The sequence below is a fragment of the Pelodiscus sinensis genome, chromosome 10, assembly GCF_049634645.1.
Source record: "Pelodiscus sinensis isolate JC-2024 chromosome 10, ASM4963464v1, whole genome shotgun sequence".
Classification (NCBI taxonomy): Eukaryota; Metazoa; Chordata; order Testudines; family Trionychidae; genus Pelodiscus; species Pelodiscus sinensis.
The window spans coordinates 31,750,972-31,769,559 of NC_134720.1; the positions used below are offsets into that span (position 1 = coordinate 31,750,972).

Sequence of the window (18,588 nt, forward strand, 5' to 3'; positions counted from 1 at the left end):
AAGAGTTTGGTTTTCCTCCCCTCTTAGTAACCTTGCTGACAATACTCTTCTGCTTTTCTAGTGTCCCTAATAGCTGTGGTTATGCTGTATTTTGTGAATCATCTCACTGGTAAGCACATGTTTATATTGTCTCTATTTTGTTCTGTTGAGTTGGTAATTACAGTTACAACAGTGATCTAAATCTTTCCTCTCTAACTAGTATTACAAGTAGGGTAACAAACTGTGTGGATAAAATTTTACCCTCTGAATGTAGCTATTTCTAAATTATCTCAACATAAGTTTTCTTTATTAAAATTCCCTCAACATTATCGGTATGAATGCTCCTAATAATTGGGATATGCAGAGGATTCAGGACCTTCTTGAACTAACTTGAGAACTAGTTTTAAAACACTTTGCACTTAATATAGTTCTTTCTTATGAAAAGAATACAGTACAGCTGCACATGGATATCAGACTTGATTGTCTATGCTAGGTCAGGGGTTCTCAGGACAGATTTTTTTTTTTTTTTTTTGGTGGCCACTCCTATTTGTTTTTCTAAAATACTTGGGGGCTGAAGTCCCATGTCCAGATCCCAAGTCCCCACAGGTTGAGGATAGGGCTTGGGGCTGGCACTCTAAGCCCCAAGGCCAGAGCCTGCCACCCCAATCCCTGGGACTGAAGCCCAAAGGCTGAGCCCCACTGCCCAGGGGAAGATAGGGAACTGACTGCCTGTTCCTCCAGCCTTGTGCCCCTGGGGTCTCTGGAGTGAGGGCAGGATCCAACCCCTGCTGGCAGCTAACACCAAGGTGGTGCATCCAGGAGCAACAAGGAGGGGCTTTTACTTTGCCTTTTTCTTATCTCCACCATCACAGCCCAGGCTGTTGCCGTATGAGAGCCCCTGGTGGCCATATCTGAGAAATGCTTTAGTAGGCCATGAGTAAGGCCATATCTTCACTTGCCGTGTTGGAGATCAATCTTCTGTCATTTGACTTAGTGGGTCTAGTTAAGACCCGCTAAATCGAACACTGAGCATGGCTCAGGTCAGTGCTGGTACTTCTGGCAGTCACGAGAAGTAAGGAAAGCCAACAGGAGTGTTTGCCCCTGTCATGGCTCCTTCCCCACTCTGGCATGATAAATGCAGAAATGGGGGCCAGCAAGTGTACCCCAAAGCCTTATCTACCAGGCTTGTATAAAACTTCCCCCAAAATCTTAAACCTAGATCTTGGGAATAAAACTTCCGCTGCCACCTCCCAAATCTTGATAAAGAAATTAGGGGGAAGATCATTTGGGAAATCTCACCCCTAAGATAAAAATCAAGGCACACAATTAACCACTGCCAGGTTAATAAAAAGAAATGAAAGAACTTTTATTACAACAATATTCCTGTTGCAAACATAATGACTAGATATGGAGGTAACAAAATATACTCATGGAGAAACTCCATGGGCCTAGAACTTAGTTACAAAGAAAAGCCAAAACATCTTTTAAGCAGTGCCAGATCTCAGATCCCATACCCAATCCTTAAAACAATAAAACCTAACGAAACTACCTAAACTTTACCCTTCTTACAGAAAATGAAGAATGGTGTCTTGGAGAGAGAGAGAGAGAGAGAGATGCTTGTCCCTCTCTGTAGCTGCAGAGAACTCCCTGAGAGACAAAGGGGAGAAAGGAATAAACCCAAGTTCCTTTGTCCCAGTTTGAAAAGTCCCACCTACATTCCTATTGGTCATTCCACCTGGCTAGGTGTAGTTAACCCCTTAATCCCCAGGCTGCTGGCTAACCCTCATAATCATGACCGCCCCCATTGGCTTATCTCTGTGAAGATGGTGCCAAGCTGGAGTCAGTTAACCTTAAGCCAGCCTACATATCTTGCATAGCTGAAGTTGTGCACCCTAACCTGACCTTCCAGGTCTAGTGTAGACTTTGGCCTAAGGCTGTGGGTATGTCTACACAACAGAGTGTCTATGCTACAAGCCTTTATTTCATGGAGGTTAGGTCCATAAAAGGCTATTAGCCAGGGGATAAAATGGTGTCCTTGGCCTCTGTCAAAGGCTGGAGAGGGATGACAGGAGACCAATCGCTTGATCATTGTCTTCGGTCCACCCTCTCTGGGGCACCTGGTGCTGGCCACTGTCGGCAGACAGGATACTGGGCTAGATGGACCTTTGGTCTGACCCAGTACGGCCATTCTTATGTTTTTATGAAATAATGTTGAGCTGGAGGACTACTTACTCTGACTCCTATACCCTCATTTTACAAGGTGTAAGGGAAATTGAAAGAAAAGCGGTGTTCCTTCAGCTTCCCGCTATGTAGACAGCTTAATTTGGCTCTTGATGCTATTTTGACTTCAGCTATGCAACTGACATAGCTGAAGTTGTGTAGCTTAATTCAACTTTAGACCTGCTGTGTAGATGTACCCTGTGTGACTATTTCCATATCCCTATTTGGAAAACACTCAGATTCTTTTCTAGACCTCATAGCAACTGTCGAAGTGCTATGTTTTTGCATATGTAAAATTTGTATTGGGTATTTGGAAGGCACATTCTTAGTTTCCCCCTTGTCTGTTCTTGCATGTCTAATTATATTTCCGACACCGGAGTTGGATAATGATAGAACTGGAGAATATTCAATCTATATTGCTAGTAATATTGGCTTTTTTCCTACCAAAGACATTCTAGCATTTTATCCAGTATATGTGTAAATGACCCAAGCTGAGTAGGGCGCTTTTTTTTAATTCAAGAAAGCCATTCCTGACGTCCAGCCAGAAACTTCACTTTTTCTTTACAACCTGCTGTTAGTCCTATCATGCTAAATTACTTTATCCTTTGTGTGATCTATCCCTTTTTAAATTTTTGTTCATACCACATTATAGCTGAAGTCAGGTGATAACTGTCAAAATTTCTTTTAGCACTGAACTAATTTCTTTTAGCACTGAACTAAGCTATCAGTCCTTTTCTGGGTGCTGTTATTTAACTGCATTCACTCTAGACCCTAAGCTGGTTACAGGTGGAACTCCTCTAGTCTGGCATTCTCTGGACCGGCGGCATCCATGGTCGGGCCTGATTTTAGTTAGCTAGATGTCCACTTAACATGCATACGGCCAAGTTTCCCATGGTCCCATAAAGTTTTACAGCCACCCGTTCTGTCTTTGTGTTCTGTGCTGTTTAGCTCTAATTTTACCCCTAAATGTTTAATAGCCCAGTAAGCAGTAGAAGTGTTGGTAATACTGTTAGACAATATTGCCCTCCTATTGTTCAGCACTGGTTAGACCCCGAGGGTGCTAGACCAGAGCAAGAAAGTATAGGTTGAACCTCTCTAAAGTGTCTGTTTATGCAGCATAGAATGACTGACTGATTTTTAATTGTAGTCTTATTGTCTAAAGGTGTCTCAATATTGCTAGTTTCCATATGTGTATTTACTTTCATTTTTCCAAGTTAGAGATGGTAAAGTGGTGTTTCTAGTTGCCTGGACCTCACAAAGTCAAATATTTCAGAATTTCCTAAATATAACTTCTGTTTGTAGGAGGTGATCTTAACTGGTCTGCAAAGAAAAGGGAAAAACTGCAAAAGCTAGCTGCAGCTGAGTGAGTATATAAAGCTGAGAACTGATCTTGATATTGCAAGATAAGGTAATTACAAAAGTGTGGATAAGGGCCAGAGTCTATAGAATCAAGTAGGATTCTGAATGACCAAGAATGAATGAGGCAAGAATAACTCTACTGCAAATAGAAATACTCTTCACACTTTCATTCTGCAAAAAATTGAATCCAGCTGGAATTGAAGATGTTTTGTACCTTTGGGGGGGAGGAAAGAGGCCATCTGCTGGCATCTAAGGTTGGGTGCCCACAATTTGGTCTGAAGTGTGCATTTTAGAGGATAATGCCAACTCTCAATTATCTGCAATTTTGGTTTGAAATTAGAGACAGGGTGGGATTTTTTTTATTGAAACAACTGTTGATGGACAAAGTTTTTTAGGGTTTTATTCAACAAATGTAGAAATCCAGCATGGCTTGGAAAACACAACCCACTTGTAAATTCACCCTCACTTCCAAAAGCTTTATGCTTTTAGATAAGTTTTTAAGTGGGGAGGTGGGAAATCTATCCTAAGTAGGACACTATATTGAGACTTAAAATCTTTCAATTCCTGGCTGAGACACAGACTTCCCATGTAGTAATGAGCAAGTTGAGGCATAGGAGACTAAGCAATTCCTCAACTGTAAAATGAGGTGGTTAATATTTGAGTGTCAGGAGTGCTGTGAGCTAGTAATGACTGAGCCATTCAGATAAAATGAAGATGACTACAGCAGTAGATCTAATTGGCTTTAGGTTAAGGCACATTTTTTGAAGCTTCTACTCAAGGATAGGACAATTATGAAGCTATAATGTCTATTGTTTCAGGTTTTATTTTTTTCTCCAGAGATAGTTATCTTAGAAAACACATTAAATACATTTTACAATGTTTTATTAGGATCTTTTAATGTCATAATATATAAATAAGCAATTCTAAATTAGATATTCTGAATACTTCAGATAAATATATTTATTTGGTACACTTCTTGTGAACACTGTTCAGATTTGGAATAGTTCTATTGAAAATTAGAATTTTCTGGTACCTTTACCCTCTCAGTGCGGTTTAGGGTTGTATGTTAACTTCTTAACTTAAAATAAAATTTCCACTTGTCTAAGCAGTAAAAATGTGAGGTGCTAAGCTTGCATTTATGTAATCTGTCTGATTTGCAACTAGACCTTTTTATTGCAGTGGCTACAGAACTAGCTTTGTTTTTTCAGAAAAGGTGACTGATAGAAAGTGTCTGTACATAAAAACATTCTTACAACATCTTACAGACTCATGACTTCGAAATGAAATCTCCCAACCAAAATCAATTCTCCAGTAGGAGATGAGGGTTTCATAGTGGCCTGTGGTATGACACTACAGCAGTGGTCTCCAACCTTTTTAAGCACAAGATCACTTTTTTTTAATTTAAGTGCAATCCAGGATCTACCTCAAACCCAAATATCCCCACCCCGTCTCCTTTGTGCTCCTTCTGAGGCCCTGCCCTTGTTCACTCAATCTTTCTCCTCTGTCCCCCATTAACCCTCCCTTTCACCAGGCAGAGGGTTGTGGCACAGGCTCTGGTCTTCTGCTAAGGGATTTGGAGTGTTAGGGGCTCTGAGCTGAGCCTGGGGCAGGGGCTTGAGGTTCAGGAGGGAGTTCATGACTGGGGCAGGGGATTGGAGCTGACTCCAGCTGGACGTTGCTTAACTCTGGTGGCTCTTGAGTAGTGAGGGTAAGGGCTTTCCTTGGCCCTGCACCACTCAAAAGCAGCCAGCAAACCACCTCCGTCCCAAGCCCTGTTGTGCCCCCCTCTGTTCTGTGGCGATTGGATACAGGGTGGGAGAAAGACACCCTGACATCAGCACCCCTCCTCTCCCTTCCCTGCTCTGTACCACAAGCAGGAGGCTCCCAGGCAAAAGGCAGGAGATGGGCAGCGGTGTGGGGAGGAGCAGCTGAAGTGTTGGCACTTGATAGCGTCTTGGCCAAGCCAGTCAGAATCACCTGTCAGAGGCTTCAAGATCAATCAGTAGATCCCGATCTAATGGTTGGTGACCACTACAGAGATGGGAAGAGGACACCCAAAACACCACTTCAGCAGTGTAACAAGGGAGGAATACTTGGTTCCAAAAGATATAGTATTTGAGCAAACAGTAACCAAGATGTGAAGCTTCTTTGGGTGGCAAAGGAGCAGAAGAGGCTATGTAAGATTTTGTCCGGATGTGGCGCATGCTGCATCACCAGAAACAGATACATATTTTTTATGTGACTTGCCAGGTCAATGCAAGATGTATGCAGTGTGGCTAATATTCAGCTGAAAAGATAAACTTTTGTGTTTGATAAAGCACCCTGAATGTCTTGGTTCTTTGTAGCAGTGTGTTTTCAATAATTCTCACTACAATGTTTTTTGCAGAAAAGAAATTTGAATAGCAAATGTCATCCAGAAGTTGAGAGCATTTGATCAGCAACTTACCAACTTGAAGAATTATAGTGTATTTAGATCTCGATGCTTAGCACTGGACAATACAGTTGATTGGAAAACATACTAACATGCCAAGGATTTTACAGTAAACTGTTTTATGACGACGCTTCTGCTTTGTAACAGTTTTTAATAGCTACCAGAGCACTTACACTGCATTGGGTCATAGCATTTTAGACTGAAATGAAATTGAATGGAATTGGAAAAGTGTTCTCTTTGACCTGAAGCCAATGTATATTGTAATATAAACTAGATAAAGCATCTCACACATAGGAGCAGCACTTTAGTATTTCTCTGGTTGGTGATAGGCAAAAGTTCTAATTAGTGTTAAGCAATTATTTGTCTTGTATTTTGTGTACTGAAAAGATCATTTGCCTTCCAAAACTTAATAGGTCATGTCACATTCTTAATGCAAATCACTATCCTATGTAGCGTAAAACACAGTTCAATCTTCCAAGACTTTTTTATATTCTTTATGGAAAAGGCTCAAGTTGAAAATGTGGGAGTGGGGACATTTGTTTCTAAGTACTGTATGGTCAAAAACTGGATCTTTGATCTCTGATAAAAACCAAATTCTGATTGCTATGCATTCTGTAAGACTGTTGAGCAGTCTCTAAGATTGTCACTTTTTTGTGTTATAATCTTAATATATTTTTAAAAATCAAATCTTAACTGATAATGGCATAATTGTCCGAATTTTGTTTAAAAAATGATTCAATGTGTTGTAATTTTCCATTGAAGTTCTAAATGCTAAATAAAAGCAATTGCAGAAAATAGTCTGTTTTTCTTTGAATATCAAATTAGTGTTGCTTGCTAGGCATTTTTCTCTTTAGCCAGCTGTCTTACATCTATAAACATTATAAACTGAGTTACTAGAAGAAAAATAATCATACTAACAGTTTCTGGTTTCCACATCTTAATTTAGTTCATTTTGTTTTACAGAGCAGAAAAGCGTGAGGAACTCAGACATCAAAATGAAGATGACTTGGCCAAATTGAAGCCAATAAATGACTTTAGTTTAAGGAATAGGTATCTCTCCAAACTAGGAGCTCAGGTATTAGTAGCAAAGCAGTTTTTCCCTACAGAAGACAGGACAGTTTAGAAAACCTGCTTCTGAAGTGTCTTCTCAAGCAGTATATTGTGTTGGGTTCTTTTTGGTATTTTTGAGAACTAAATTTACCCCAATGCTGTTAGAAAGGAATCTAACCCAGAATTTTTTAAAGAAATTAAAAAAACTGAAGAGGTAGACTAAACCTGTCTTTCAAATTAAAACTACTGGTAAGATAAAGAATAATTATAAATGATTTATCATTCTTTCATACTTATTTTTTTGCAGCTGCCTGATAATTACTCTTCCTATTTATCTTCATTGGCACACAGGAGTGTGCTGAAATAGCATCTTCACAAGTTTGTCAAGAAATGGAAGGGCTCTGAAGTTTATGTAGACAAACTTTCTTCTGCCAGTCAACTACACATAGAACAGAAGTAGAATAATTTTTTGCAATGTAAATCCTAAGTGGGGTTTCTCGAATATTTTTGGAATATTGGTTAAGCTCTTGTCAGTTTCTCATATGGTAATTAACTCCTCATCTGGGTCTATTTGAATCTATGTGCTATCATCAGCAACCACTTTACCTTAAAAATGTAGCCAATAGGTGGTTCCAATTGTAACGTGAAATACTACTTCAGACTTGAAGCATTGAGTTTTGGCTTCTGTGCCATATACAAAACCAAATCAGATACTTAAGCCTTGGGAAACAATAGCCTGTTCAGCCATTGAACTATTCTTCATGTAGGCATTCATCTGGTCATGGTACACTTAATCCTGGACATCCTTGTTAACCTCTGCAATAATTTTACTTTCTTTTACTATGGAAAATGTAACCATAGAAACTGGCTACTTTTTTTTTTTAAATTGTCAACAAGCTTTATGAAAACTTGGGATTTAAAAAAAAAAAAAAAAACATAGTGCAGTCTTTAAAGCCAGACTTAGAAGTTGCATTAATATGTGGTGGTGATGTTAATCAAAGTTGAGCCATTTTCCTGTGGAAAGACACGATGCAGTTTTTATAGCTCTTTACTCTAACTGACGTGTAACTTTCAATCGGTGTATGTGGGTGAAGTGTTTTTTAGTTTGTGCAATGAGAGAATTGGCTTTAGGATCAACTTAATTCCAAAGATGTCAGCTCCCATGTTTTCAATGGAAGCAGACCTATGCGTGCATGTAAGCTGAACTGGATCTTAAAATCTCATACAATGTGCATATTTCTTGCGAAGTGGTTAGTAATCTAATTTTTGAGTTTTCTACCTTTGACTAAATTTTCAAAGTGGTCTTAATCTCAGCTAGGTTGTACTCCAACCTTTATTGCTTAAAATTTATAACAGCATCTGGAAGGCAGTTTTTCCTAATAGAGTAGCAATCTATTAGGAAAAATCTAACAAATACACTTTTTTTGAGGAAGTGACTTAATGACTCCTTCTGTATCTTACAAACTTGATCAAAGATGGGACTGCCATGGTGAGGTCTCATGAAACGTATCCAGTAAGATAGTATGCGACTTGGTGGCTTATTGTTGAAAATTAGCACTAACAAGTGTAAATGCAAACTCTTTTCTTTTGCGGGAAGTGGGGGGGAAGTCTGTACATAATCCACCTACAGATAGCACAGTAAAAATGGATTTTGCATGTACACTTAGATGCTGATCTTTTTTAGTAAATAAAACTGAATGGACGAGGCTCTTGGCTCTCTGTTTTTAATGTAGCTCCTTAAGCACTTTTGTGTAGTAGTCCGTTGACATGATTGCTGTCTTCTGTAGAGGGGAGGGCTTGAGGAAACTTCTCCAGGAGAATGAGATCTGCAGTTGAGGGGTTCTCCCTCTAAAGAAATCATGGAATTTGTCTCTTCTCCCGCCCCTGCAATCTCATGCCTCTCTGCTATCCATGGCAGTACTGTATTGGTGAAGCATGGGCCAAGAAATAGTTAAGTTTCACAAATGACCTGACGTCTCAAAGGGGTTGCCATGTTAGTCTAACTTTAAAAACAAGTGGTCTTGTGGCACCATCGAGACTAACAAAATGGTAATCTATACAAATATATATTTTAATATTGGCATCCTGTCCAAATTCCCTCTGGTCTTGAAACTTTTGCTCTGAACACTTCACCATGTTGCTAGCCTCTGTTAAAGTCCAGGCTACTGGGTATGAACCATCATGCAAGCTAGATTAAAGCTAGCACAGTTATAGTGACCTCTGATGCAGTCCCATCTTTCATTGCAGTGTGGATGTACCCAAAAAGTGCTCTCCTGTGTTTATGTAATGTTGTCTCAACTCAAAACTCCAGGTTTCCAGTCTCAGTTCAATGATTTATTCTGACCTTTCTCTTTCACTGTGTTATATGGAGCTTTGGCCTCTCATTTAACAGTGCTAAACATTGTTTGGGGTTAGCATAGGGACCTCAGCCTGCTTACTTCCATGACAAAGACCCCATTAAAAACCCTTTTAGCTCTTTTATTAAGGTACATGAGGGGAGTGGAAAAAGAAAAGCCACTTAATGGATTTCATTTTAACCTCTCGTTCACTTTAGCTGAAAACTGTTTTTAAGAGAACCCCTTGTTTGCTTCTAAATGGCAGGAACTATCCTTTTTGTGTGTGTTGTGGGGAGGGATCAGTGGAGAAGGGCTAGTGCTGTAATAGTCCGATTCCAGTTCCTGGATGATAAAGCAAGGCACATTATAAAAGGGGAAGAGAATGCAGTTTCTGTCCGATTCTCACCTGCCGTTGAAAAACTTAGGCACAGCACTGTCTTATCAACCACTAGGAGAACTGACAATGGTCTATGAGACTCTTGAGGACATTGCACTTTTTGCTGCTCTTCTGGTCGAAGGCTTATAGCAGAGTGGCAATCTGGGATAGCTAAGCCAAACTCTTACAAGAGGGATTGGAAAGAAGAGGATGTAGTGTGTGCCAGTCTTGCATCCCAGTTGACGTTCGTGATTAAGTTGGTGGGGGTGATGTTATCTGGGCAGGATCTCAGGATCAGGATGGAAAAAGGTCCAGGGTACAAGACAGGAATAGGGTTGGGGTGATATAACTGGCACAATGAAGTTTATTCACATTGCCTTTTTAATTACCCAGTGTTATACTATCCAAAATCTCTTAGGTACCCCAAAAGGCAGCCCATCACGATTAAGTGTGTGTGTGTGTGTGTGGGGGGGGGGGTCTTAACGCAGTCCTTGAAAATTTTTGGTTTTTAAACTGGCTCCCCTCACGGACCAGTTCCCACCTGGCACCTCACGCTGCTGCTTCTGATACAGAGGCAGCAGCACAGAGTGGCAGGATGCTCCTTGGGAGTGAGGCTGGAGTGCACTAGCTGCTGGCCCCACCTCTGTGGATTATAGAATAGTCAAGTAACCAATAAAAATCATGAGGTTAATTGGCTATTCAATTAACCGATATTTAACATCCCTAACACTTACCCCTGCACTTTAGCCTTGAAATATGCCTCTAGCAATAAAAAGCTATTTCAACCTCTAGGCCCTTTTTATCATTGGATTCTATGGAAAATGGCAAGAGGAGGGATTTTATTCGATAGAGACACCATCTACCAGGAAGTGGACGGACTAACTCACTTGGACCTCTAAATGGCTTCCAGTTAAAGGGTGGACCTGAGTTACTCTATTCCTAAGAACCAGAGAAAAGAAACAAGTAACATATTTAAGTATTTCCTTATTCAATAATGCAAGCTGGCCGCTAACAGTTTAATGTAGTTTGTCTCCTAATTATAGGAAAGCCTTGATCTTCACTTGCGATTCCATGAGTAATGTCAGAATACAAATTTCCCCAGAACAATCTTCTCCCAGGTAGGCACACTTCAAAAGCTATTAGTTGGTGTCAGTCATGGGGGCGTGGCTCTGGAACTGCTCCCTGTGAAACTGTTGGGGACTCTGGTGCAGCATGCTTCCTCTCTCTGAGCCCACTGTCGCCAAGGTAAGAAGCTCACGCAACTTTGACCTTCATGGGACAGATTCATAGCGTTCAACATTCACTTCTGCACTGTGCGTTCCCTGTAATGTGTCTACTCAGGCAGGGCACTTGCAGAAACCAGAGGACTCTGCAGCCTCACTCCACTCCACCATAACTCTCAGCCAGCATGTAGGACAGAAGGTTTATTAATTGACAAAGACATAGCACAGAACAGATCTTGTCAGCACAGAAACCATGAACATTCAGTAAACTGAGAGGATTCTGGCCCTCCCCAAGAGAGCCAAGACTCACTTCTAGCTGCTTGGCTCTTGCTCTTCCTCCAGCCTTTGTCTTGCTTTGTAGGCCAAGAATCAGCTGGTCACATCCCCCTCCTGGTCTCAAGTTAGAGCTGTTTGGCTGATGGCACTGTACAACTTTGCCTTTTATTTCCAGGTAAGGATCCCTAAGTCTCCTCATACCGTATATTGTACAAATGAATAAAACAAAGCTTGTCCTTGTCCAAGAGAGCTCGCAATCTATTGGTTAGCTAAGTTTCAAGCTCATGTGTGTGACTAGTTATCATTGCAGAGTTTGGAAACAAGACTTTAATTACCGCATATGCTGTATCGTGTATGTCACTACCTTGCAATTATTTGAATATTCAATATCTATATACAAATGCTTTTCAGTGATGATAGACAGCTGGAAATAGATCAATAATCCCTTGCCAAGTTATTGGACAGATTTTTGGCCTAATATTATCAGCACCATGATGCTCTGTAAGGCAGTGAGGTTCAACATTTCCAGACTATTGTAGGCCTTTCAGCAGTCTGATTTGTCTTGCATACACCAAGTTGTACCTCATCTTAAAGCCTCTTGTTTACAAGATCAGACAAAATCAAAGTGTCACACCTGAAAAATTGCTTATTTTCTCATTGTCTGTATTAAATTTCAGTTGGTACTGACTTCGCTAGGCTTTTTATATAGGCTGCAGTAAAACAAGGCAAATCTGAGAATGTACCTCCTGGAAGACTTCTGCGTACCTAATCGTATGCATACTCCTGGTTGAGAACCATCTGTGTAGACCTGTGCTTTCTGCCTATTCAGCCAACAGTATGATATTATTTTTTTTTAAACACCCATCAGTAGCACTGTGGTGGCTGCAGGATTTTTTTTTTAAGGCAAACATTAGTTCTTGCAGAACTGTAATAATGTGGGGTTGGAAGAGAGCTTGAGGTCATCTACTTCCTCCTCCCCCATGGGCTGAAGCAAGATCAAATATAACCAGACCATCCCTGACCAATGTGTATCTGATCTGTTCTTAATTCCAGAGACAGGGATTCCCCAACTTCACTATATAAACTGTTCCAGCACCTAACTATCTAACTCTGCTTTTCATCTTAAAACTCTTGTGTATCAAGATTCCAGTGAAAGAATATTAAAAAATATTAATGTTGAATCTTCTTTAGAAAGATACATTTCCAGTTGTATACTGAAACAGCCAGAGGATTACTAAAAATGGCTTTGGAAATTTAGAGTGTATTAAGAAGCGTATATTAAATTTAGTGTATATTAAGATTGTATGAACTGTTGTCACAAATAACTAGTAGTCATACCTCATTTCAGTGCAAGTTTCTCAGCTATACTTATTCTTCTCCATATGTGTATTGGCTTCCCTTTCCATTGGGAAAAGAGTAGTTAGTAGGGATTTGGGGTGATTTACCTTGGGGGGGGGGTGTTTTAGTTTTATTTCTCAGCTGCAGCTGTTGCTTGACATGAAATGCTGACAACTTGCCTTCTAGTCTATAAAAACTTTAGTCTTCACTCTTAGCAACTCTATCAAAGCTTGTCTCAGCAGTAGGGTAACTGGTGCAGGTGAGCATTTCACAGCTTTTCTTAGTCATATACAATGTAACTGCTACCATCTCTCTTGGAGCAAATCTACAATAAAGGGACATTCTCACATTGCTTTTGCCAGGCTTCATTCCGCAGCAAGGGAACTCCCCCCACTAGGGATATCTGACTCCTTACCCTTCACTGCAGGCCTAGGAAGGAGATCTGCTTTATGCAGCCTCAGTTCCTGAATCAGTCTAACTCTGTTGGTCTGACTAGAAAGAAAATACAAGAGTGGGGAAAAACAGCTGTTAAGGCCTACCAATGGCCTCCAAATCTTGTAAAATAAGCTCGCTCCTTGTAAGAGAGGGCAGTCAGCTTTCCGGTGGACCCGGACATAGAGGTATACTGTACGAGTGATATGGAAAGGAGCTAAGCAGACTGCAAAAAGCCCACACACTAGCAGGATTGTCCGGATTGATTTAGCCCGGACAGCACTGCTCATGTGACTGGTCTTACCAGTAGTTTGAAGCAAGCTCCTGATCATCAAACAGTAGCAAATTAAAATGATAAGGAAAGGACAGAGGAAACCAGACACAGTTAGAGCCATCCCATAGGCGTAATAGTTCCTGAAGTTATCAGGGCTAGTCAGATCGTAGCAGACTGTTTGGTTATTGATGAAGCCAGTGCGAGCATAGATCAAGCTGGGCAGCAGTTGCATGAGCACCAGTATCCAGGATATAGCGGTGCCAATGACAGCTAGTCTCCTGGTCATATAAGCTAGTGAGCGGATGGGGTAGCAAATCCCCAAAAAGCGATGGACACTTATGCAGGTCAGCAGCAAGATGCTTCCGTACAGATTGTTGTAAAATAAGAAACGTACCATTTTGCAGAGCAGTTCTCCAAAAATCCAGATGTCCTGCATGGCATAACTGATGATGAGCAGGGGCAGAGAGAAAATGTAAAGCAGATCAGCAACAGCCAGGTTCACCAGGTAGATAGTGGTGCATGTCCATTCCTTGGTGCAGCAGCACAGCCACAGCATGGCACCGTTTAGGAACAGTCCTAGCACAAACACAAGGCTATATGCAAGAGGGAGCAAGATGTGTTTGTAGTTCTCTTCTAGGGGGCACAGTGCTGTTTCTGATGTGCCATTCAGTGTTTTGTTCAGCATCTTCATAGTGGATACAGCCTCAGTCATCATTCACTGCTGCTGCTTTAAAACCATGTCCTTCCCCTGCCACAAAGAGAAACAAGCACTCAATGGCTACCCTTGCCTCTCTCCTCTCAAAACAGCTCAAGTCTTAATTACTGTTTGTAAAGTGCCCAGAAGAGGTACACCTCTATAGAAATGCTACATATTTATTACCTTGGTTCCAGGTAAGCAGCAACTGTGGCAAAATGAACTTGCAAGACACATGCAGATACTACTAGTATTTGGTCAAGACAATTAAATGTAACTTGCAACAAATCTAGACTCTTAAACATTGAAGAAAGGGCTTCTGCTTTGACCTTGCCCATGAGTTGATGATTTACTTACAAGCACCTCTGCTTCTCAGAGTCCAGTTGATACAGTCAACTACAGTACTAATCACAACACTTTTCTGATGGCAGGAGGAATCCTTTCTGTAGAGGTGGGAATTCTTCACACAGCTAAGCTGAAGGACTACGTGGGACTAGTATGCATGGAGGAGGTATTGATATCTGGCAACACAGCAGGAATCCTATTTCAATACATTACAATGGAATTGTTACTGGGGGAAGCACAGATTTTGCATAGAGTCCTACTTGCAATTTCTGATTTGTGTTTTGGTTTAGTATTATAGATACCTTATTTGAAATGGGAAGCAAATTTGTAGCCAACCCATAACAGCTTGACTTGGAAAGAAAACACAGTTGATTGATAGCCACAGGTGGCTATAGTTATGATGCAGAAATAAAGCCACAGTGCTAAGGGATGGATAGGATTTCACTGTGGTTCAGAAATATGTTCTCTGCAGCCAAATAAGATAGGATATAATTGTTGTTATACCAAAAGATAAGAATTATTACTACTTTCCAGTTTCCTCTTAGTCTCTCCTCTTTGAAGAATATTCAAGACTAATTAGGAAAATTAAGAATACTTTTAATGTCTTATACCCAACTTAGCATTAGTGGTGAAATATCATACAACAGCAAATATTCCAATGATTCAGGAGACATGCATTGCTAATACAATCCTAATTATAAAAGGAGTAGTGGAAACCGATCCAAAGCAGAAAGATTATTGAAATAATATATGACCTTTTAGTTCATAATAGATTCAGGCTAAAGCTCGTTGAGTACTGATGAGCAAGGCCAAAATTGGCCTTTTCCTGTTGTGGGGTTTCCTTGCATGAATGATAGGGTTTGTTGCCAATGTGTACCATTGATGCTATATAGCAGTAGACCCAAATTATGGAAATCTGGGATGTTGACTTTGAGGGGTTGATGCTTTACAGAGCTTAAAAAAAAAAGACATTTAAATTCTGTCAGGTGAAATTCATCACATTCACCTGGAAGTTTTGTGTAAAAAAAACTTACATTATTTTGATCCATGTGAGTTTTTATCATAGATATTGGCAAACTATCTACTGAACCCACATCCATTTTCTTTTCATTGTCAGCTGAGCCATACAATTTTTTTTTATCAAATGTAAATCAGGAACCTTAATCAGAAAGGTTGCTTCTTTGATTTTGCTTTTTGCCATTAAAAATTCTACCAGTAAAACTCCATTGGTCTGGCACTCCTGATGGTCCAGCACCATCAGGAACCCAGAAGTGCTTCAGCAGCCAGACAATTGGAGCTGCTCTGTGCCCTGCTTCCCTGATTCAGCACTGCTGAAACTGACCAGCAGCTGAATTGGGGAAGCTGGGGGTAGAGCAGCTGGGGTGCTGCTGGGTTGGTCCCGTAGCACTGCCCCTTGGGGCTGTGGGACCAACCCAGTAGCACCCCACTACTCTTGGGGACGCCTGGGGCAGAGCAGCTGGAGTGCTGCCAGGTTGGTCTTGCAGCACCGAGGGGTGGCGCTATGGGACCAACCCGGCAGCACCCCAGCTGCTCTGCTCCAGGCCTCCCGATTCAGCCGTTGCTGAAACTAACCAGCAGCGGCTGAATCGGGGATGCCTGGGGCAGAGCTGGACTATCAGAAGGGAGGGCTATGAGGGATCTGGGGTGGCATCCCACCCCACACCAGACCCGTCATAGCCCCCTCTTCCGATAGTCCGGCATATCTGATAATCTGGCACCCCCTGGGTCCTAAAGGTGCTGGATTATCGGAAGTTTACTGTAGTTTGTTGTCTAAGCGCTGTCTCTACACAATGAACACAATCATTTTGGGGTCTGGCCAATACCAAAATGGTATGAATCAGCTATTTCTGGCTGTTCAAGCTCTGACAGTGCGGGAGGAGTGGGGATGGAATGGGAATCAATAGCTTTGTGGTTTTCAAAAAGTTCTGGGAGGGAAGGAGAGCAGTAAGTGTGGGGTCCAGTGCCCCAGTGTATGAGAAGAGCATGGGAGAAGGGAGCAGAGAGGTTGCCCACAGATCACAGGTTGCCCACTACTGCTCATGAGCCCACTGCGATGAAGGGCCTCTCATGTGGCCCAGTCACTGTTCTTGGTTGCCTGTCGCTGAACTATAGCAACAAAAAGTGTTTTTTCTTTCCCATGTATACGACTATGTTGCTCCCATCTTTGAAAGCCTCCACTAGATTCTCATCTACTAGAGTGTCAATTTTAAGTTTTTGTCACCACCTTCAAAATTCTACATAATTTTGCCCCTTCCTATTTCTATTTCCTTAGTGAGCTTTAAGTTACCCCATATGCCTTCCACTCTGGTAGTGTTCCGTTCCTGCCCTCTTTTGCCTATTTGTCAGCTTCTCCATCAATCCCCTCTGAGCTCTATGAAAAGTCTTTAACCTGAACAGCAGGGCTACTCAGTACATGGCCCATTTGTTTGCAGCCCACAGTGTGGTCTGGGTTTACGTGGGGCTCAACACATGACCCGGGGGTGGGTGTCAAACCAAAACAGTAATCAATATATTGGTCTTCTGTTGATATGGGTTTTAGTAGTTAAATTCCTGGACACTCATTGCTCATTTAAAAGTGCTGTCATAAGGGTGGAAATCGGGTAAGTATTGCATTTTATTAATAGCAGCAGAACTGACTTAAATGGGGCCTGTGTGTTTGTGTAGTTGAATCAAATGCCTCATTTCTGCTATTCTGCCCACACCAAATTTAGCTGACTTAAATAGTAAGTCACTTTATTTCTCCTTTTCACCTAATTTCTCTATGCCATGACTTTCTTTAGACTGTAAATCCTCAAGTTGGGGCCTCTTTTTTTTTTTTTTTCTTGAATAGCTAGAAAGTAGCTAGTACATAATTACCTTACGTAATAATATACATGTGTCTTTGGTAACTGATAACTTGACAAGAAAGATTATACATTTTCTTTGACTACTATTGTGACTTTGTTCCACTTAACAGCACAATATGATGGCTGTTGGAGGCAAAGGAGGAGCAAGGGCAGAGTTAAAATGGATGTTCTCTTTCTCACCTGTTAATGATGATGTTTGGTTTCCTAAACTGTTAAAGTGTTATCTGTTAACCTCCTATCCCTTCCCTGAGTGAGTGCAGAAGAATCTGAGGTAAACAGCAGGAGTAAACAACAGTGCACACGGCTGGAGCAGGGAGTGCACCCGGCCCAAAGAGGCCCAGAGACTCAGAAGCCGAGACACAGTTGGTTGACTATCAAGTGGAGCCTCCCAAGAACACTCTCTGCTCAGCTCGCCTGGCCAGCAGACCAGCTTAGGAGTCAACTTGGGACGTTCAATCAACATGAACTGCCTTCTGCTTGCCTTATCATCCTGCCTGAGACTAAGTGTGGTTGAGTGTAAGAATGAAATTCCCCTCCCTTCCCAGTTTTAACTGAATAAACAAACTCTTTACACTGTTTTGTGGTGAGCCCCTCTTCCTAGTGTTTAAAGCAGTTGCAATCTACATCCCCTTGCAACAATGGCAGCACAAAAGAGTATTAGACATCAGTACTTCATTTTTCAGATATGTACTGAATCCTTTCTAAGATGTTTTCTTTAAGGGACAAAACGTACTTGCAACCTCAGCTTTCATTTCTCAGACCAATATTTTCCTCTGACCATCCACTGAGATGTAATTTTGAATGATACATGAATTCCCTTGCTGCTATCCTTAACATAAAATACAAACAGACCAGTAATTAGACATATAACAGATGGAGTTCTCCCATATTCATAAGGCAGTTGAGACCAGGTCTGTTTCTAGACTGACTTAATTATAATGAAAGATCTCCAAGGGCCAAGTTATTCTAGAGAACACCTATCTGTTCTGTGACTAAACAACCACTAGATGTCACTGATGTCTTAATATACAGAAAATATTTTTTCTGCATCAATGACAATTCTTACTGTAATAACAATTACATTTTTCTAAAGCTGTATTTGCTGCAGTGGATAAACTCCATGTATAATTTATTTGCATGTTGTTAGAACGGGGGTCCTGATATCTCAATATTAGCACCAACAATATTAAACAGCTGGTGCTTCTTAATGTTTCTGTTGCAAAGGAAATAAGAGTGGGACAACAAACCAACCAAACTTACTCTAGCTCAGTGGTCACTAACCAGTAGATCAGGATCTACTGGTAGATCTTGGAGCTTCTTGACAAGTGATCCTGACTTGTTTGGCTGGGAGGCTATCAAGGGTCAGTATTTCAGCTGTCCCTCCCCAC

General features: G+C 41.1%; 2 protein-coding genes across 3 annotated transcripts in view; one reads left to right on the plus strand and one right to left on the minus strand.

Annotated features, from left to right (window-relative positions):
- MFSD1 (major facilitator superfamily domain containing 1) overlaps positions 1-8,746 on the plus strand; it is a 39,509-nt gene extending 30,763 nt beyond the window's left edge. Inside the window, exons 14-17 of one of the 2 annotated variants that reach the window (XM_075937797.1) lie at positions 62-109; positions 3,502-3,562; positions 6,953-7,064; positions 7,347-8,746. In XM_075937797.1, the coding sequence (XP_075793912.1) occupies positions 62-109; positions 3,502-3,562; positions 6,953-7,064; positions 7,347-7,406 (281 nt within the window). In that variant the 3' untranslated portion in view covers positions 7,407-8,746. Of the gene's footprint in view, positions 1-61; positions 110-3,501; positions 3,563-5,944; positions 6,785-6,952; positions 7,065-7,346 lie in introns of those variants that run through there. The other variant, XM_075937798.1, reaches the window with a different exon arrangement.
- A 4,316-nt stretch (positions 8,747-13,062) lies between these two features.
- On the minus strand, positions 13,063-14,033 carry LOC102445320 (P2Y purinoceptor 3-like). The gene is made up of 2 exons (XM_075938367.1): positions 13,128-14,033; positions 13,063-13,080 (listed from the first exon to the last, which is right to left on the minus strand). The coding sequence occupies exons 1-2, from the start codon at positions 14,007-14,009 to the stop codon at positions 13,063-13,065; spliced, it is 900 nt and encodes a 299-aa protein (XP_075794482.1). The 5' UTR covers positions 14,010-14,033.
- Between the last annotated feature and the right edge of the window lie 4,555 nt (positions 14,034-18,588).